We start from the raw sequence: 22,373 nt of genomic DNA on the forward strand, positions 1-22,373 counted from the left end.
AAGGCATTGTTGAAGAATGGATTTATTATGGAGACATTGGTGCAGACAGGATCTGTTATGGGGAAACTAATGCAGGCTGTATCACTTATAGGCAGGGCCGGCCTTAGGTGTTCTAGCTAACCTTGTAGCCCCCCCCCCCCCCTATTACCCCACATAAATACCTTTTTGTGAAAAGGCGCAAAAAATTTGCAAAGCCACTGAAAAGTCTCTAAAACTACACCAGTCCAGACTTAGCTTTTTGGTGAATGTGAAGGGAAAAATTTCAGAAAATGTGACCTGCACAAAATTTGGTGCTCCTACACATTACCAGCACACAAAAAAGGTGTAAAAAAAAATCTACAGCCTATACCTCTGATAAATGCCAGCCTATACCTCTGAAATGCAAAACACTCTGTGCCCCTCATATATAGTAATAATACCCATCCTGTGCCCCCACATATAATTACAACCCGTCATGTTCCCCCCACATAATAATAATGCCCTCTGTCCTGTGCCCCTCACATATAATGCCCCCCTGTCATGTTCCCCTCACATATAATGCCCCATGTCCTGTGCCCCTCACTTATAATTTGCCCCATGAGGGGGCAGGACAGGGGGCATTATATGTGAGGGGCACAGGACAGGGGGGCATTATATGTGAGGGGCACAGGACATGGGGTATTATATATGAGGGGCACATGACAGGCCCACCCCAGGGGGATTTGCCCCGTTGCCCCCCCCCCCGGATCTGCCACTGCTTGGTGCATTCATACCACATTTTTGCAATACAGTTCCCGTATCAGGTTTTTGAGGAATAACGGATTCCTCAAAACCGTATGAAACTGTATCAAAATGGTTTGAAAAATTATGTCCGGTTGCATCCGTTTTTTAAGAAAAAAAACGTATGTTTTTAACTTTTCACTCCATTATGAATAAAGTTTCACTTGTTCGATTGAAATTCCAAGAAAAAAACTGCAAAAAAAAATTGTTGCAAAAACCGTATGGTGCAAACTGGATGGAACCGTACGCACATACAGTTCTCTACGGTTCCCATTGACTCCCATGTTAAAAAAAAAAAAAACGTATACGGTTTCAATACGGTTTTTCATCCGGACCAAAAACCGTGGTAGGCTATGGTTTTGGGTACGGGAAAAAAATTTGACAAAACCGTACAAGACGCAAAACGGATGCAACAGGATGCATTGTTTGGCTAACAATTTTCAATGGAGAGTCAATGCATACGGTTCTCAATACGGTTCCGTACGGTTTTCAAATTGAAAATGTATACGGCAACTGTATTGCAAAATCGTGGTGTGAACCCGGCCTTACTCTGTTATGGGGACACTACTACAGATTGACTGTTATGGGTGAACAACTGCAGACTGTATCACTTATGGGGGCACTGTTACAGACTGACTCTTATGGGGAAACAATGGCAGACTGTATCACTTATGGGGGCACTGTTACAGACTGACTCTTATAGGGAAACAATGGCAGACTGTATCACTTATGGGGAAACAATGGCAGACTGTATCACTTATGGGGAAACAATGGCAGACTGTATCACTTATGGGGAAACAATGGCAGACTGTATCACTTATGGGGGCACTGTTACAGACTGACTCTTATGGGGAAACAATGGCAGACTGTATCACTTATGGGGGCACTGTTACAGACTGACTCTTATGGGGAAACAATGGCAGACTGTATCACTTATGGGGGCACTGTTACAGACTGACTCTTATGGGGAAACAATGGCAGACTGTATCACTTATGGGGGCACTGTTACAGACTGACTCTTATGGGGAAACAATCTGCAGAATGTATCTCTTATCAGGATACTGCAGCAGGCTATTATTTTTAATTTTTTCGTAACAGCTTGCACCAGCAAAACATACTGGCACTAGGACTGCTCGGAAATTCGGCGCCTCCATGGACGGCAATGCATTTCCAAGCAGATTCTACAGAGAGAACAGACATGTCAACTGTTTCTGCGGAGACTGGGATCTGGATTCCCACAGCAGATGTTTCCATCGTGTGCATGTGCAGCAGAATTCCATTGAAAACATTGAGACTCTGATAAAAGAAAGGATGAATCCAGCGCAGTCCTCGTGCAATTTCAGAAACTTTATTTGGACACCAGTAGAAACAGGATAAAAGCAACACCTTTCTGAGTAAGGCTAGGTTACCTGGCTGAAACGCGTTGCTTTTATCCTGTTTCTACTGGTGTCCAAATAAAGTTTCTGAAATTGCTCGAGGACTGCGCTGGATTCATCCTTTCTTTTTCCATTGTTGTTGGTGCGGGGTTGCACCCTATCTGAGCGCGGTCGCTGGACGTGCCCGGGGTGAGCTGATGAACTTTGCTGCATTGTATCCATTGAGACTCTGCTGCAACTCAATTGCTGAGCAGAATTTCTCCACCAGATTCCGCTCTGAAATTCTGCCTTGTGAACATGGCCTTAGGGGGAAACAACTGCAGGCTGTGTCTTTGAGGCTAGGTTTTTACTTGTGCTTTTTTTTAACCTGAAAAAAAAAAAAAAAAAAAAACACAACCAAAACTGTCCCATCATTTTTCACTCCCAAGATGATGTTTTTTCTAATATAGTGGATTTTAGTCTTGGCATTTTTGTTTCTCTTCATTTCACTCATGACAAGTTACGTGATTCTTTCTTCATGTGACTTAAAGGGGTACTCCAGTGGAAAACAATTTTTTTTTTTTTAATCAACTGGTGCCAGAAAGTTTAACAGATTTGTAAATTACTTCTATTAAAAAAAATCTTAATCCTTCCAGTACTTATCAGCTTCTGTATGCTCCACAGGAAGTTCTTTTCTTTTTGAATTTCTTTTCTGTCTGACCACAGTGCTCTCTGCTGACACCTCTGCCCATGTTAGGAACTGTCCAGAGCAGAAGCATATCCCCATAGCAAACCTCTCCTGCTCTGGACGGTTCCTGACATGGACAGAGGTGTCAGCAGAGAGCACTGTGGTCAGACAGCAAAGAAATTCAAAAAGAAAAGAACTTCCTCTGTAGTATACAGCAGCTGATAAGTACTGGAAGGATTAATATTTTTTATAGAAGTAATTTACAGATCTGTTTAACTTTTTGGCACCAGTTGATTTTTACAAAAAGTTGATTTCCACCGAAGTACCCCTTTAAGGATTTCAAGTGAAGATTTGGGGGGGGGGGGGGGGGTAAATGTCAATGTTAAACACACATGGCAGTGTTATATATATATATATATTTTTTTTTTTCTTTGCCTCCCATAGACTTCTATGGAAGAGAAACCCCAAGATAAAAAAAAAAATTGTCTCAGCCCGCTGCGATTTTAAAAACTGCCATTTTTTTGTGATAAAACAGAGCGGCCAGATGTTAGCTGCAAGTCAATAGGATTTAGGAAATGCCAAATCTAGTGGTGTTTTATGTCATTGGCATTTTCTCACTCCTCTTCAGCGTTTTGGTGCTCATTGGCCCTCATTTACTATTGCAAACCCGACATGTTTTGTCGGGTTGTGCGCCAGATTCTGTCACATTGCGCCAGAAATTCTGTCTGCGCCAGAATTGAAAAAACCCCGACTAACTCTCCATTTTGCTAAGAAAACCCACATGGCGTGGCCACCGGCAAAAGGGGGGCGTGGTCTCCAAAAGGGGCGTGTTCCTGACATTTTCACCAAAAAACAACATATTTACTAAGGTTTCCACATAAAATGTAGTGGATTTCAGCTGAGGAAAACCCGACAGATCAGAGCATGTGTAAAAAAAAACGAAATGTAGGGAAAGTGGAAAAAGTAGGGAAACCTTAGTAAATACCGTGGAAAATAAATTGTAGGGAATTAGGACCCACAAAGAAACCTACACAACACTCTTAGTAAATGAGGGCCAACATGCGATTTTCGAAAGCACAGCTTGTTGTCACTATGGTGTTTTTCTTCTATGAAATCTTGGCCTTTCTCTCCCATAGAAGTCAATGGGAGACATTTCCCAATGGAGTCTCTATAGGAAACAAAAAAAGAGCCTGAAAATGCATGGTAAAAATGTAATAAAACACCACCCAAAACACACTATTTTTTTTGTCATAAACTCCCCACAATAAGGTGTGAAGGGAGACAAAGGTGGAGATTCATCAAAACCTGTGAGTAGAGGAGGAGCGGTGCAGTTGCCCATAGCAACCAATCAGATCCCTTCTTTCATTTTTCAGAGGCCTTTTTTTAAAATGAAAGAAGCAATCTGGTTGCTATGGGCAACTGCACCACTCTGCCTCCACACAGGATTTGATAAATCTCCCACAAAATCTGAGGAAATGTCAATAATTTGGTAAGCACCCATAAACTAATGAAGGGTTTCCCAACCAGAGTGCCTCCTGCTGTTGTAAAACTACAACTCTCAGCATGCCCAGACTGTCTTCGGTTTTGATAAATCTCCCCAAAAATCTGTAAAAAATGTCAGTCCTTTGTAGTCGCCCATAAACTAGAGTAGAGTTTCCCAACCAGGGTGCCTCCTGCTGTTGAAAAACTACATCTCCCAGCATGACCGGACTGCCTTCGATTTTGATAAATCTCTCACAAGGGTGCTTCCAGCTGTTGTAAAAACTACAACTCTCAGCATGCCCGGACTGCCTTCGGTTTTAATAAATCTCCCACAAAATCTGTAAAAAATGTCAGTCCAATGGTAGTTGCCTTCGGCTGTCCGGGCATGCTGGGAGTTGGTCGGCTATAGCCGCTGTTGGAGTGTGGGCAAAACAGATAGGACAGCGATGGGCATCTACCCGTGGGGAATTTAGCCTTGGGCTGTCCGGGCATGCTGGGAGTTGTAGTTTTACAACAGGTGGAGGCACCCTGGTTGGGAAATATTAAAAAATACAGGTTTTTTTTTTGTCTCCCGCAAAAGTTGTCCATGTTTATAATGCGGTCAACCATAGCCGCAGTTGGAGTGCGAGAACAACAGATAGGACAGCGATGGGAATTTACCCCATTGCCAAGGGCTGTAGTGAATTAGCAGCTGTCTGCGGCCTGTCTCTTAGCAGCTCACTATTTACATTGCAGCAGGGAGGTGCAGGAACAAAGACGCTCATGCCCCACAGCCTCCTCCGCTCAGGGAATGGGCGTCATCCTCACTGTTTGAGTTTTCATCTAGTTTGAATACAAAAACCGGTCTCTCTGCTTCACAATGTGGTGCAGGGCTCAGGCTGTCTCATAGTGAAGTGCCTGGGGGGGTTAGCTGCTTGTGAATTCTGCTTTGTCTTTGTTCACACCTGCAGTCGCGGTGCCGCTGGCCTGAATGATTTTTTAAAGACCTTGTATTCTGCCTTGGAGACACTGACTTAATCTGTATGTAGAGTCGCTCTCCCCTGAAAAATCCCCCAATCAATATAAATACATATCCAGTCCTTAAAGGGGTACTCCGGCACTTAGACATCTTATCCCCTATCCAAAGGAAGGATAGGGGATGAGATGCCTGATCGCGGGGTCCCGCCGCTGGGGACCCCCGTGATCTTCCACGCCGCACCCCGTTAAAATCAGTCCCCGGAGCGTGTTCGCTCTGGGTCTGATTACTGTCGATCACGGGTCCGGAGCATTGTGATGTCACGGCTCCGCCCCTGTGTGACGTCACGCTCCGCCTCCTCAATGCAAGCCTACGGGAGGGGGCGTGACAAGTGTCACGCACCCTCCCATAGACTTGCAATGAAGGGCCGGAGCATGACGTCACATGGGGCAGAGTCGTGATGTCACAGTCTTCCATTCCCGTGGTCGGGAGCAAGAACCTCCAGCGATGCCGGAAGCAGATACAGGTGGGTGCTGCATGCTATATTGTGGGGGTCCCCATCGGCGGGACCCCCGCGATCAGACATCTTATCCCCTATCCTTTGGATAGGGGATAAGTTGTCTAGGGGTAGAGTACCCCTTTAAGTCACCCTCTTCTGCCGGGTAGTTTGCTTTTTAATTCTATTCAGTTCTTAGTTTCTATATATATTTTTTTCTTTGGTAGTAAGTTGAGAGACCGCCACTACAGCTTCCATTATAGTTCCTATTTGTCTGCTTTTCTAGAATGTTGAAGGGCAACTCTGAGGCCATGGTGGAATTTCCGTGCGGAATCCGGCGGAAAAATTATGCTTCGAAATTCCGTTTTCAATGGGATTTTGCTGCACCATGCAGAAGTGTCTGTCGCGGAAATTATGATTCCCGAAAGGATGAACTCCGCCAAAGGAAAGAGATGGAGCACTTCAGTGCTGCCCTAGCTCTGGCAAAACATGCTATTTGCGTAATGTCTGCCCCAGGCAGACATTACGCAAATTTTCTGCCCTGTGAACATGGCCTGAAGGTATAGTTACACTGCTGAAATTCTTCAATGAACTGCCCACCTGGAAATGGCATTCATTTTGCGAAGAATTTGCAGCCCAAATGAACCCCTTGAAAGTCCCACTGAGGCTAAGCTTCAATATATATATATATTTTTTTTTTAACCTGAAAAAAATGCCTCAAACAAACTCAGGGGTGTGGAAATTTAAATAAAAAACTACTTTTCCTGGTAGACAAAATAATTTCAACCAAAATAGTACGTAAATAAAGTCTTTATTAGTTTCTGCACTCGCCGTATTATAGCCATAACTCTTATTTTTCCATCTACAGACTCATATGAGGGCTTGTTTTTTGTGGGACCAATTATACTTTGTAATGACACCTTTCATTTTATGCTCTGAGGGAAAAAAAAAAGTTTTCTAAAATAGAAATGCCATACCCTCAACATGCTGCAATTGTGGAAAATTAGCATTGAAGCTAAAAACATAACAAAAGGATGAAAAAAACAAAAACAAAAGAAAAACCACCATGTACTGTAGATCTGTCATTTCATACTTTCCTATTTATTTCCGGGTAACATCTGGCTGCAGTGTTTCTGTGAAACCACATGGCATACTATTTTGGAAACTACAGCCCTCAAGGCACGTAACAAGGGGTCCAGTGAGCCTTAACACCCCACAGGTATTTGACGACTTTTCGTTAAAGTTGGATGTGTAAATGATTTTTTTTTCACTAAAATGCTAGTTTTCCCTCAAATAAATTTTTTTTTTTACAAGGGATAATAGGACAAAATGCCCCCCAAAATTTGTAACCCCATCTCTTCTGAGTATGGAAATACCCCATATTAGGACGTAAAATGCTTTGCGGGCGAACTACAATGCTCAGAAGAGGAGGAGTCACATTTGGCTTTTGAAAAGCAAATTTTGCTGAAATGGTTTTTGGGGGCATGTCCCATTTAGGAAGCCACTATGGTGCCAGGACAGCAAAAAAAAAAAAAAACACATGGCATACTATTTTGGAAACTACACCCCTCAAGGCACATCCAGTGAGCCTTAACACCCCACAGGTGTTTGACTACTTTTCGTTATTGGATGTGTAAATAATTTTTTTTTTTCACTAAAATGCTAGTTTTCCCTCAAATTTAAAATTTTTACAAGGGGTAATAGGACAAAATTCCCCCCAAAATTTGTAACCCCATCTCTTCTGAGTATGGAAATACCCCAGGTGTGGATGTCAAGTGCTCTGCTGGCGCACTACAATGCTCAGAAGAGAAAGAGTGCCATTGAGCTTTTGGGGAAAAAAAATAGTTTGAAATGGAATTCAGGGGCCATGTGCGTTTACAAAGCCCCCCGTGGTGCCAGAACAGTGGACCCCCCCCCCCCCCCACATGTGACCCTATTTTGGAAACTGCATCCCTCACAGAATTTAATAAGGGTGCAGTGAGTATTTACACCCCACTGGCGTATGACAGATCTTTGGAACAGTGGGCTGTGCAAATGAAAAATTTAATTTTTAATTTTCACGGACCACTGTTCCAAAAATCTATCAGACACCTGTGGGGCGTAAATGCTCACTGTACCCCTTATTACATTACATGAGGGGTGTAGTTTCCAAAATGGGGTCACATGTGGGGGGTCCATTGTTCTGGCACTATGGGGGCTTTGTAAACACACGTGGCCTTCAATTTCGGACAAATTTTCTCTTCAAAAGCCCAATGGCATTCCTTCTCTTCTGAGCATTGCAGTTCGCCCGCAGAGCACTTTACATCCACATATGGGGTATGTTCTTACTCAGAAGAAATGGGGTTACAAATTTTGGGGGGCTTTTTTCCTATTTTCCCTTGTGAAAATGAAAAATGTTGCATTTTAGTGAAAAAAATTTTTTTTTCATTTTTCCATCCAACTTTGAAGAATTTTCATTAAACACCTGTTGGGTGTTAAGGCTCACTATTCCCCTTGTTACGTTCCGTGAGGGGTGTAGTTTCCAAAATGGGGTCACATGTGGGTATTTCTTTTTTTGCGTTTATGTCAGAACCGCTGTAAAATCACCCATCCCTGTGCAAATCACCAATTTAGGCCTCAAATGTACATGGTGCACTCTCACTCCTGAGCCTTGTTGTGCATCCACAGAGCATTTTACGCCCACATATGGGGTTTTTCCGTACTCAGGAGAAATTGAGTTACAAATTTTGGGGGTCTTTTTTTCCTTTTAATGCTCGTGAAAATAAAAAGTATGGGGCAACACCAGCATGTTAGTGTAAAAATCGTTATTTTTTACACTAACAAGCTGGTGTAGCCCCCAACTTTTCCTTTTCATAAGGGGTAAAAGAGAAAAAGCCCCTCAAAATTTGTAGTGCAATTTCTCCCAAGTACGGAAATACCCCATATGTGGCCCTAAACTGTTTCCTTGAAATGCGACAGGGCTCCGAGGCATTTGAGGACTAAACTAGGGATTGCATTGGGGTATTCTATGCCAGTGATTCCCAAACAGGGTGCCTCCAGCTGTTGCTAAATTCCCAGCATGCCTGGACAGTCAGTGGCTGTCCGGAAATGCTGGGAGTTGTTGTTTTGTAACAGCTGGAGGCTCCTTTTTGGAAACACTGCCATACAATACGTTTTTCATTTTTATTGGGGGGGGGGGGGGGACAGTGTAAGGGGTGTATATCTAGTGTTTTACTCTTTATTATGTGTTAGTGTAGTGTTTTTAGGGTACATTCGCACTGGTGTGTTACGGTGAGTTTCCCACTAGGAGTTTGCGCTGCAGCGAAAAATTTGCCGCGGCCCAAACTTGAAGCAGGAAACTTACTGTAAACCTGCCTGTGTGAATGTACCCTGTACATTCACATGGGGGGTGGGGGCAAACCTCCAGCTGTTTCAAAACTACAACTCCCAGCATGTACTGACAGACCGTGCATGCTGGGAGTTGTACTTTTGCAACAGCTGGAGGCACACTGGTTGGAAAATCTTCAGTTAGGTTCTGTTACCTAACTCAGTATTTTCCAACCAGTGTGCCTCCAGCTGTTGCAAAACTACAACTCCCAGCATGTACTGATCGCCGAAGGGCCTGATGGGAGATGTAGTTATGCAATAGCTGGAGGTACACAACTACAACTCGCTGCATGCCAAGACAGCTGTTTGGGCATGCTAGAAGTTGTAGTTTTGCAAGATCTGGAGGGCTTCAGTTAAGAGATCACTGTATAGTGGTCTCAAACTGTAGCCCTCCAGCTGTTGCAAAACTACATATTCCAGCATGCCCAAACAGCTGTCTGGGCATGCTGGGAGTTGTAGTTTTGCAACATCTGGAGGGCTAGTTAGAGACCACTGTATAGTGATCTCAAACTGTACCCTCCAGATGTTGCTAGGCAACTCACCGGCTTCCGTACGATCCAGCCGCACGACATCACCGCCCGCCGATCTCCGTCGCCCGCCCGGATGGGTAAGTGGATCTTCGGCGTCTGTCCCCGTCGTTTCCCCGCCTATTGTGGGTGGGCAGGAAGGGGAAAACGAAAGTAAACCCCCTCCGCCCCCGATCTGCTATTGGTCGTAGCTTCTGGCGACCAAAAGCAGGGATAGGAGGGGTGGCACACCTGCCACCTCCCTCCTATCCCTTCAGGGGAATCGTAGGTGTCTTAGACAACCGCAATCCCCTTATATTCCGGGTCACCATAGACCCGTAATCGCAAGTGTGAATTCACTTGCGATTTGCCACGATCGCCGATATGGGGGGGGGGTCTGATGACCCCCCTTGGCGTTTGCACGGAATGCCTGCTGAATGATTTCAGCAGGCATCCCGGTCTGATCCCCGCCCAGCGTGCGGCGGAATTCTCCATGACGTACGCGTACATCATGGTTCCTTAAGTACTAGGGTGTCATGTCAAGTACTAGGGTGTCATGTACGCGTATGTCAAGGGTCCTTAAGAGGTTAAAACAAGTCAAAATGAGGCTCAGTAGTGTGTGTGGCCTCCACGTGCCCGTATGACCTCCCTACAATGCCTGGGCATGCTCCTGATGAGGTGGCGGATGGTCTCCTGAGGTATGTCCTCCCAGACCTGGACTAAAGCATCCACCAACTCCTGGACAGTCTGTGGTGCAACGTTGGTGGATGGAGCGAGACATGATGTCCCAGATGTGCTCAATCGGATTCAGGTCTGGAGAACAGGTGGGCCAGTCCATAGCATCAATGCCTTCCTCCTGCAGGAACTGCTGACACTCCAGCCACATGAGGTCTAGCATTGTCTTGTATTAGGAGGAACCCAGGGCCAACTGCACCAGCATATGGTCTCACAAGGGGTCTGAGGATCTCATCTCGGTACCTAATGGCAGTCAGGTTACCTCTGGCAAGCACATGGAGTGCTGTGCGGCCCCCTAAAGAAATGCCACCCCACACCATTACTGACCCACCGCCAAACCGGTCATGCTGGAGGATGTTGCAGGCAGAACATTCTCCACGGCATCTCCAGACTCTGTCAAATCTGTCACATGTGCTCAGTGTGAATCAGCTTTCATCTGTGAAGAGCACAGGGTGTCAGTGGAAAATTTGCCAATCTTGGTGTTCTCTGGCAAATACCAAACGTCCTGCACGGTTTTGGGCTGTAAGCCCAACCCCCACCTGTGAATGTCAGGCCCACATACCACCCTCATGGAGTCTATTTCTGACCGTTTGAGTGGCCTGCTGGAGGTCATTTTTCAGGGCTCTGGCAGTGCTCCTCCTTGCACAAAGGCGGAGGTAGTGGTCCTGCTGCTGAGTTGTTGCCCTCCTATGCCCTCCTCCAAGTCTCCTGATGTACTGGCCTGTCTCCTGGTAGCGCCTCCATGCTCTGGACACTACGCTAACAGACACAGCAAACCATCTTGCCACAGCTCGGATTGATGTGCCATCCTGGATGAGCTGCCCTACCTGAGCCACTTGTGTGGGTTGTAGACTCATCTCATGCTAACACTAGAGTGAAAGCAGCGCCAGCATTCAAAAGCGACCAAAACATCAGCCAGGAAGCAAAGGAACTGAGAAGTGGTCTGTGGTCACCACCTGCAGAACCACTCCTTTATTGGGGGTGTCTTGTTAATTGCCTATAATTTCCACCTGTTGTCTGTTCCATTTGCACAACAGCATGTGAAATTGATTGTCAATCAGTGTTGCTTCCTGAGTGGACAGTGTGATTTCACAGAAGTGGGATTGACTTGGAGTTACATGGTGTTGTTTAAGTCTTTGTTTTTTTTAAACAGTGTAGATAACAAGGAACGGGATATGGCAAAACCTGAAATTTACTCTCTACAATATCCACAAGGACATTGGTTCTTCGGGGGACAAACAGAAACACTGGGACAAAGCCTTCCTTAGCTTGTCATCAAACACAAATGATGATAATATAAGCCTATGAGAACTGTCTTACACAGTATGGCTAGGCGTTGTAGCATGTGAGTTTTTCCAAAGTTGTAGTGCCTTGTCGATCCCTTCCTGAATGTCAATTAACCATATGTCAGTGCCCGCTGAATTAAGGGATATGCCATTTTCCTCAAAGAGATGAGGGGAACCATCTTCCAGCCCTCTGTGGTGAATCACCACTACACCCTTCTTTGTAAGAAATTTTGAGGCGTTATGGTTCACCTTGATGCGAGCACGTCCAATACCATTCTTGCTTTGTGCTTGTGGCCATTTATGTCGGTTTACAATGTCTGACCATACAATAATTGCTTCTGAAAATAGAGCCTGCAACCTCAACATATCAAACTTTATGATTTCTATCAGCTCCCTTATCGGAATAATCCCTAGATCATCCGCTCCGGCGTGCACAACCAGTATGTCAGGGGGCCGGTCCAGAAGAGCTTGACGGGCAGCTGTAGGCCTAACACAATCCCATGTGATACCATCTGTTCCCAACCAACGAATAATGACCTTCGAACGCGAAAAACCCAACTGGCATCCATCTGGCAGGAGTGATAGTCGTTTCATTGCCGAAGTAACAAAAGAATCTCCAAGAATCCAAACCAAGCAAGGCTGGCAATCTGCAGAAACAAGGTTAGACAAAAAAAATATTTAAGTATACAGAACCTCAACATGAATTTCCAACTTACCTCTTGTCCGTTGCCCATTACCAGTTCTAACCCATATTTGGAACCTTTGTACCCACATCAAGGAGAGATTTCAAAATGTTAACCCAAACCCAATAAAGCGTCTTTTTAGGAGCACTGGTAGTAGATATTTTACTGCTGTGGATGGAGAACCTAAAGAGGAGCCTAACCATATATCAAGTGTTTTGTATTTGAACATCTATACAGGGAACCAGAAAGGTACTCTACTCTTACCCCTCCAGCGCAGAGATATTAGAGTTTAAAACAAGATATGCATATTTAGCTTTGGAGTCCACTGGGTGTTCCCCTCAGCTGCTAGACTACAGTGGAGAGGCGGAGATTACAGTACATCCAAGTGGCGGTCAATCAGGGGAGTAGAGGAGGTGACCAGCACACAGAAGGGAGTGACTAGGGCAGAACTGTGCAGGACTCAAGCAGCTGAGGGGAACGCCCAGTGGGCTCCAAAGCATCATTTGCATATATTTTTAAATGAAAATTGTGGTGCATTGAGTCCACCCCTCACATTATATATAGTATCTCCCGTGAGTCCAACCCTCACATTATATACACAGTATCTCCCATAAGTGACTCCACCCCTCATATTATATATACAGTATTTCCCATAAGTGAGTCCACCCCTCACATTATATATACAGTATCTCCCATAAGTGAGTCCACCCCTCACATTATATATACAGTATATCCCATAAGTGAGTCCACCCCTCACATTATATATCCAGTATATCCCATAAGTGAGTCCACCCCTCACATTATATATACAGTATCTCCCATAAGTGACTCCACCCCTAACATTATATATACAGTATCTCCCACAAGTGGGTCCACCCCTCACATTATCAGTATCTCCCATAAGCGAGTCCACCCCTCACATTATATATATACAGTATCTCCCATAAGCGAGTCCACCCCTCACATTATATATACAGTATATCCCATAAGTGAGTCCACCCCTCACATTATATACAGTATATCCCATAAGTGAGTCCACCCCTCACATTATATACAGTATATCCCATAAGTGAGTCCACCCCTCACATTATATACAGTATATCCCATAAGTGAGTCCACCCCTCACATTATATACAGTATATCCCATAAGTGAGTCCACCCCTCACATTATATATACAGTATCTCCCATAAGTGAGTCCTCCCCTCACATTATATATACAGTATATCCCATAAGTGAGTCCACCCCTCACATTATATACAGTATATCCCATAAGTGAGTCCACCCCTCATATTATATACAGTATATCCCATAAGTGAGTCCACCCCTCACATTATATACAGTATATCCCATAAGTGAGTCCACCCCTCACATTATATACAGTATATCCCATAAGTGAGTCCACCCCTCACATTATATATACAGTATCTCCCATAAGTGAGTCCTCCCCTCACATTGTATATACAGTATATCCCATAAGTGAGTCCACCCCTCACATTATATACAGTATATCCCATAAGTGAGTCCACCCCTCATATTATATACAGTATATCCCATAAGTGAGTCCACCCCTCACATTATATACAGTATATCCCATAAGTGAGTCCACCCCTCACATTATATACAGTATATCCCATAAGTGAGTCCACCCCTCACATTATATATACAGTATCTCCCATAAGTGAGTCCACCCCTCACATTATATATACAGTATCTCCCATTAATGAGTCCACCCCTCACATTATATATACAGTATCTCCCATAAGTGAGTCCACCCCTCACATTATATACAGTATATCCCATAAGTGAGTCCACCCCTCACATTATATACAGTATCTCCCATAAGTGACTCCACCCCTCACATTATATATACAGTATCTCCCATAAGTGAGTCCACCCCTCACATTATATATACAGTATCTCCCATAAGTGAGTCCACCCCTCACATTATATATACAGTATCTCCCATAAGTGAGTCCACCCCTCACATTATATATACAGTATCTCCCACAAGTGAGTCCACCCCTCACATTATATATACAGTATATCCCATAAGCGAGTCCACCCCTCACATTATATATACAGTATCTCCCATAAGTGAGTCCACCCCTCACATTATATATACAGTATCTCCCATAAGTGAGTCCACCCCTCACATTATATATACAGTATCTCCCATAAGTGACTCCACCCCTCACATTATATATACAGTATCTCCCACAAGTGAGTCCACCCCTCACATTATATATACAGTATATCCCATAAGCGAGTCCACCCCTCACATTATATATACAGTATCTCCCATAAGTGAGTCCACCCCTCACATTATATATACAGTATCTCCCATAAGTGAGTCCACCCCTCACATTATACAGTATATCCCATAAGTGAGTCCACCCCTCACATTATACAGTATATCCCATAAGTGAGTCCACCCCTCACATTATATATACAGTATATCCCATACGTGAGTCCACCCCTCACATTATATATACAGTATATCCCATACGTGAGTCCACCCCTCACATTATATATACAGTATATCCCATAAGTGAGTCCATCCCTCACATTATATATACAGTATATCCCATAAGTGAGTCCACCCCTCACATTATATATACAGTATCTCCCATAAGTGAGTCCACCCCTCACATTATATATACAGTATATCCCATAAGTGAGTCCACCCCTCACATTATATACAGTATCTCCCATAAGTGAGTCCATCCCTCACATTATATATACAGTATCTCCCATAAGTGAGTCCACCCCTCACATTATATATACAGTATCTCCCATAAGTGAGTCCACCCCTCACATTATATATACAGTATCTCCCATAAGTGAGTCCATCCCTCACATTATATATACAGTATCTCCCATAAGTGAGTCCACCCCTCACATTATATATACAGTATCTCCCATAAGTGAGTCCACCCCTCACATTATATATACAGTATATCCCATAAGTGAGTCCACCCCTCACATTATATATATATACAGTATCTCCCATAAGTGAGTCCACCCCTCACATTATATATACAGTATATCCCATAAGTGAGTCCACCCCTCACATTATATATACAGTATATCCCATAAGTGAGTCCATCCCTCACATTATATATACAGTATCTCCCATAAGTGAGTCCTCCCCTCACATTATATATACAGTATATCCCATAAGTGAGTCCATCCCTCACATTATATATATACAGTATCTCCCATAAGTGAGTCCACCCCTCACATTATATATACAGTATATCCCATAAGTGAGTCCACCCCTCACATTATATATACAGTATCTCCCATAAGTGAGTCCACCCCTCACATTATATATACAGTATATCCCATAAGTGAGTCCACCCCTCACATTATATATACAGTATCTCCCATAAGTGACTCCACCCCTCACATTATATATACAGTATCTCCCATAAGTGAGTCCACCCCTCACATTATATATACAGTATCTCCCATAAGTGAGTCCACCCCTCACATTATATACAGTATCTCCCATAAGTGAGTCCACCCCTCACATTATATATACAGTATCTCCCATATGTGACTCCACCCCTCACATTATATATACAGTATCTCCCATATGTGACTCCACCCCTCACATTATATATACAGTATATCCCATAAGTGAGTCCACCCCTCACATTATATATACAGTATCTCCCATAAGTGACTCCACCCCTCACATTATATATACAGTATCTCCCATAAGTGAGTCCACCCCTCACATTATATATACAGTATATCCCATAAGTGACTCCACCCCTCACATTATATACAGTATCTCCCATAAGTGAGTCCACCCCTCACATTGTATATACAGTATCTCCCATAAGTGAGTCCACCCCTCACATTATATATACAGTATATCCCATAAGTGAGTCCATCCCTCACATTATATATACAGTATATCCCATAAGTGACTCCACCCCTCACATTATATATACAGTATATCCCATAAGTGACTCCACCCCTCACATTATATACAGTATACCCCATAAGTGAGTCCACCCCTCACATTATATATACAGTATATCCCATAAGTGACTCCACCCCTCACATTATATATACAGTATATCCCATAAGTGACTCCACCCCTCACATTATATATACAGTATATCCCATAAGTGAGTCCACCCCTCACATTATATATACAGTATCTCCCATAAGTGAGTCCACCCCTCACATTATATATACAGTATATCCCATAAGTGAGTCCACCCCTCACATTATATACAGTATATCCCATAAGTGACTCCACCCCTCACATTATATACAGTATACCCCATAAGTGAGTCCACCCCTCACATTATATACAGTATATCCCATAAGTGACTCCACCCCTCACATTATATACAGTATACCCCATAAGTGAGTCCACCTCTCACATTATATACCTATCAAATTTTTGTAAATATTTTCTTCTATCTTTTCATGTGACCACACTGAAGAAATGACCCTCTGCTACAATGTAAAGTAGTGAGTGCACAGTCTGTATAACAGTGTTTATTGTTGTGTCTAAACTCTGGTAACAAACGTAAGTACACCCCTAAGTAGAAATGTTCAAATTGGGCCCAAAATGTCAATATCTTGTGTGGCCACTGTTATTTTCCAGCACTGTCCTAAAGGGTCCTCTGGTGGAAAACAATTTTTTTCAAATCAATTTGTGCAAGAAAATGAAACAGATTTGTAAATTACTTCTTTTAAAAATCTTAATCCTTCCAGTACTTATCAGCTGCTGTATGCTCCAGATGATGCAAAACTACAACATCCAGCATGCCCGGACAGCCAACGGCTGTCCGGGCATGCTGGGAGTTGTAGTTTTGCAACATCTGGGAGGTCCGCAGGTTGAAGACCACTGATAGAGGAAGTTGTACTCACCTGTCCCCGCCGCTCCGGACAGTCACCGCTCGTCACCACTGCCCGGGATGTCGCCTTCCATCTGTCGCCGCGTCCCGACACTCCGGCAAGGCCTCTGCTTCCCCGGCATCCTCGCTCTCCGTCGCCGCCATCACGTTGCTACGCACGCCGCTCCTTTTGGATGACAGGACAGCGTGCAGAGCGCCGACGATGTAAGGGATCCCGAAGAGGACACGCCGGAGCCCCGAGGACAGGTAAGTGATCGTCAGCGGACCACACGGGGCACCGTAAACGGCTATCCAGTGGCAGCTGAAGCAGTGTGCGCTGCCGGATAGCCGTTTATGCGATGGCCCCGACATACAAAAGTATCGTATGTTGATGCTGCCTTCAACATGCGATGGCCTCTGAGAGACCATCGTATGTTGAAATGATCGGGGCCATCGTAGGTCGGGGGGGGGGGGGGGTCTCTGTAAGTTTATCTTGGTCTCATCGGACCACAGGACAGTAACCCAGGTCCTTAGTCTGCTTGTCTTCAGCAAACTGTTTGCAGGCTTTTTTGTACTTCATCTTTAGAAGTGGCTTCCTAGGACTATAGCTAAGCAGACCAATTTGATGCAGTGTGTGGCGTATGGTCTGAGAACTGGCGTATGGTCTTCAGCACTGGCTGAACCCCGCCCTTCAACCTCTGCAGCAAAGCTGGCAAAACTAATATGTCTATTTACCAAAGGCAACCTCTGGATATGGCGCCGAGCATGTGCAGTCAACTTCTTTGGTCGACCATGGCGAGGCCTGTACTGAGCGGAACCTGTCCTGTGAACCCGATCTATGATGCTGCATCTTTTTATCAGATCTTCAAAGAGTTCTTTGCCATGAGATGCCATGTTGAACTTCCAGTGACCAGTATTGGAGAGTGTAAGTGCGATTACACCAAATTTAAGACACCTTCTCTCCATTCACATTTTATACCTTGTAACACTAACATGAAATCGGGGAGTGAAAACAACAATAACGAAGTATATTTGTATGTTCCAGCATCACTTCCAAATGGCTGGAGATATTTTGATAAAACTTGGTACAAATGTTATCTATATGTCAACTAAAAATATAGTAGAATTTAAATAACCCTAATCCACCCCCTTACGTAAGGGTTGGGGTTTTTCTCTGAAGTCCCATGCATATCTATTGGACTTCCGATACATCTCCTGAACGGAGGCTTGACTGAAATCAGTCAGCACTAGGACCGTGCGGACATTGCCAACCCCATAGACAGTCATGTCTGCAGAGCTGATTTCGCCTAAAGAATGAACAAGAACATTGTTTTGGCAGGGGAATTCAAGCGGCAGATCATCTGCTGCTGAAATTCTGCAGTGTGCACTGTGCAGATAAATTCTATCAACAGCAATGGGACTCCTGCTGCACTGGAATTTCCAAGTGAATTTCACAACCGGAAATTCGTAGTTTGAACCTAGCCACACTCTCTGGCTGCAGAGATTGCCGGGAACTTTTAGGGTAGGGTCACACGTAATGGTTCCGCAGCGTGTTTAAGGCAGTTCCCGTATACATTTTCAATTTGAAAACGTACGGAACCGTATTGAAAAACGTATGCATTGACTCTCCATTGAAAACCGTATGCACGGTGCGCACGTTAGATTAGCTGAAGGGTCATGCACTGGGACCTGTGTGTCAATCACACAGCGGTCCCAGCTCTGACATACAGGGGGCGGGGGGGGTATCACGTACCTCGCGCCATGTCTATCCGACAGTCAGTGGCTTTGATCAAAAGCATTTTTGGGGGTCATGAAAGCCGCCAAATATTAGGTAAAAACATTGCTATACCCACCACCTGAACACAGTACAAAGGCTGTGTGCAGGTTATTGCACCCAGATTTCATGACAGTTGCTTTTTAAGGCTAGGTTCAGACTACGGAATCTCTGGGCAGAAAATTTCCGCCCGGAGATTACGAGTGCTGCCAGCGCTGGCTGAATCAGTCAGCGCTAGGACCGCGTGGACACTGCAGTCTCCAATAGACTGCAATGTGTTCCGAGCGGATTTCCGCCTGAAGAAAGAGCAACGCCTTTCTTCAGGCGGAAATTTCCAAGTGGATTTTCTGTTCACAAATTCCGCTTCACAAATTCCGAAGTGTGAATTTGTGAACGGAAAACCATTGACTACACTATACATTTTAGCAAGCGGAATTTCCGCCTGCAATTACAAAGCAGAATTGCAGGCAGAAATTCCGTTGTCTGAACCTTGCCTAAAGGTCAGTGAGGTGAACTTCTTGCTTCAAATGTTGTGTATTTGATTTATTTCTTGTGCCTTTCCCCCTAAAAATTTATAAAATTACTCACCTGAAATCCTTGCTCCAGTGCTGAGGAGCACCTGCTATCATCTACTATAAAAGTGTATTGAAAAGAGCGAGTCGATCCAGCACGGTCATGGTCTATGGTGGTGCAGTTACAAAGATTATTCATTTGCCATTTCCAAGGACTCCATAATAAAAAGTGGGTGTTGGAACTTTTTTTTTTTTCTTACTTGTGTCAATTTAAGATGGAAGTGTAAGGCTATGTTCACACGGTTGAAAATGCGCCGTCTTAATAGATGGCAATGCATTTCCGAGCAGATTCCACAGAGACATTGAACCAATCAATGTTTCTATGGACATCGGAAATAGGATTTCCGCAGTATCTGCCGGACAAATTCCGCTGTGTGCACAGTACAGCAGAATGCTATTGGAAATTCCACCATGTGAACAAAGCCTAAGAGTACATTTAAAGGGGTACTCTGGTGCTCCAGTGTTCTGAACATTTTGTACAGAATGCTCGGAGCCAGAAGCCGTGATTGTGACGTCACGACCACACCCCCTCGTGGAATCATGCCACTCCCCCTCCATTCATGTCTAGGGGAGGGGTGGTGGGCGACATGCCCCCTCCCACTGACATGAATGGAGAGGGTGTGGTATGACATCACAAGGGGGCGTGGCTGTGAAATCATGACCACTGCTGCAGGAAACACACTCGGGAACTCCTCAATCTGAACCACGCCTTAGCGAGATTTATACTGAGGAATTTCTATCCGGTGCAGCAGAATCCCATTGCTGTCAATGGGATTCAGCTGTACAGTCCACCCTATGGAATTTCAGCAGCGGAGCTCCACCACCAAAAGAATGATCTTGATCATTCTTTTAGCAGAATCCATGTGGAATACATTGCCTTCTATAGGGTCGGCAATGTCTGCAAAATCCTAGTGCCGACTGATTCTGTCGAGGCCGGCCGCCCAGTAGAGACTGCGGCATAAGAGCCATGGTAATGGGGGGTAGGTGCCAGGAGTTGGAACCCCTAAAGGCAGGGGTCAAGTCCTGGGGGGAAAAAAAAGCATGGGAACTCACTCAAGATTTCCACTCAAGGGCTGGTCCTGCAGGACTCCTGCTAATGGGAACGGTGTTTCTGCTGTGGGAAAAGTGCCATAACTCAGTTCCCACTGAGCTCTGCCTAGAGATTTAATAAGGTTGTCTGGTAATAAAATATATTTACATCTGATGTGTTGTCTCAGCAGGAGCTGTCGGGAGAGGCGGGATACCATGGTGGTCAGGGACTGGCTGAGCAACTCCTCACAAAAACAAGAAAGCAACGGTAGTGAGGGGAGACCGTGAGCTTCTGAGGACAGGAAAAAGGTAAGGAAGACTTATTTATATTGTTACACTACCCACAGAACTTCTGCTAACTGAACTGTGCAGCAGAATCCCACTGGCAGTAATGGGAGGCTGCTGCAAGCGGATTCTACCTGAAGCATAATCCGAAGACTGTGCGCGCCAATGCTAAACTCAGAGCCGATTCCAGGTTTTAGGGCACACAAGAGCAATTATTAAATACGAACCCTTACCTGGCGCGGAAGGACTAACCGGCATTGATCTAGTTGGTTCACAACGCCGACCTAAGTTTGCAGCAGCTGAACAACTTTGTAGTACCCTCTCTATGCGCGCTGCATCGGACTCCTCAGCCGTGACCGTGGAGCTGGCCAACTCCATGTCTGGCTGAGAGTGCTTTGAGAGACTAACGTAGTGCTGCCCGCTGTCGTCATCACTGAGCCCGTCGTCCTCCACAGATACGGTAACAGCGACCGTGGTAGAAGGTCCACTGTTTGCTCCGTATTGGGAAGTCGTATCTAAGAGAGGGCGCAAATCTTCATCGTGACAATGACCCGCGTCTGTAAGATCTCGTAAATCAGTGTCTAAGTGGAATGGATTCCTCCCAGGACTCATCACCACTGAAGCTGGGCACTGCCAAGAGGCTGATCCTGGAGGGTTACTGGAGGGGCTCCATAATCTGGGCTGGGTTCTGGGCACTGGGGACGGGCTCCTACGCTCATGAGGCCTAACTCTGCTAGCACATGGCGGAAGATCTTGGGCATCAGATGCTTTTGCTTCGTCTTTCAGGATTTCTGCCACTTTCTCCCTCAGCCAGTCTTCTCCTCTCGCCAGTGCTGCTGCCCGGATCTTGCCAAGAAATTCTTCTATGGCTGCAGACATTGCTGAACCTCTGCAGCAGAGCAAGTGCAGACTTCTGTGTTTACCAGTGCAGGCCAAACTCCTCCTCATCCTCCCTGACTTCCCAGCAAACCAGTAACTCATTGCAAGCTGGTGGGAGGAGATCTGCATTGTGAGCTCTGGCAGAATAAGCACTCACTGAGGGAGAGCCGAGTGCACTGTCATGTGTATGGCAATTTCCCCTGCTGTATACAGTGACCCCCCGACCTACGATGGCCCCGACATATGATCATTTCAACATACGATGGCCTCTCAGAGGCCATCGCATGTTGAAGGCAGCATCAACATACTATGCTTTTGTATGTCGGGGCCATTGCATAAACGGCTATCCGGCAGCGCACACTGCTTCAGCTGCCACCGGATAGCCGTTTACGGTGCCCCGTGTGGTCCGCTGACGATCACTTACCTGTCCTCGGGGCTGCGGCGCGTCCTCTTCGGGATCCCCTACATCGTCGGCGCTCTCCATCGTCGTCATCATGTCGCTGCGCACGCTGTCCCGACATCCAATAGGAGCGGCGTGCGTAGCGACGTGATGGCGGCGACGGAGAGCGAGCATGCCGGGGAAGCAGAGGCCTTGCCGGAGCATCGGGGACACCCCGGGGACACAGCAACAGCGATGGAAGGCGACATCCGGGGCAGCGG

At 45.2% G+C, this 22,373-nt stretch overlaps 1 protein-coding gene and 1 long non-coding RNA gene across 2 annotated transcripts; one reads left to right on the top strand and one right to left on the bottom strand.

Moving 5' to 3' along the window:
- Positions 1-4,192: 4,192 nt before the first annotated feature.
- Positions 4,193-20,889, top strand: LOC130291487 (uncharacterized). Its single transcript, XR_008847948.1, has 3 exons — positions 4,193-4,291; positions 11,496-12,288; positions 20,741-20,889. It is a non-coding gene; the product is annotated as an uncharacterized LOC130291487 (long non-coding RNA).
- Positions 11,659-21,824, bottom strand: LOC130291486 (uncharacterized). Its single transcript, XM_056540237.1, has 2 exons — positions 21,068-21,824; positions 11,659-12,275 (listed from the first exon to the last, which is right to left on the bottom strand). The coding sequence occupies exons 1-2, from the start codon at positions 21,813-21,815 to the stop codon at positions 11,659-11,661; spliced, it is 1,365 nt and encodes a 454-aa protein (XP_056396212.1). The 5' UTR covers positions 21,816-21,824.
- Positions 21,825-22,373: the final 549 nt, after the last annotated feature.

Source organism: Hyla sarda, chromosome 9, assembly GCF_029499605.1.
Source record: "Hyla sarda isolate aHylSar1 chromosome 9, aHylSar1.hap1, whole genome shotgun sequence".
Taxonomy (NCBI): Eukaryota; Metazoa; Chordata; class Amphibia; order Anura; family Hylidae; genus Hyla; species Hyla sarda.

Excerpts from the sequence above, each read along its gene's own strand:
- LOC130291486 (XM_056540237.1), bottom strand. The coding sequence starts at position 21,815 with ATGAGTTACTGGTTTGCTGGGAAGTCAGGGAGGATGAGGAGGAGTTTG. Across the intron at positions 12,276-21,067 it reads GGTTAGTCCTTCCGCGCCAG|ATTGCCAGCCTTGCTTGGTT; the intron begins GTAAGGGTTCGT and ends TTGTTTCTGCAG.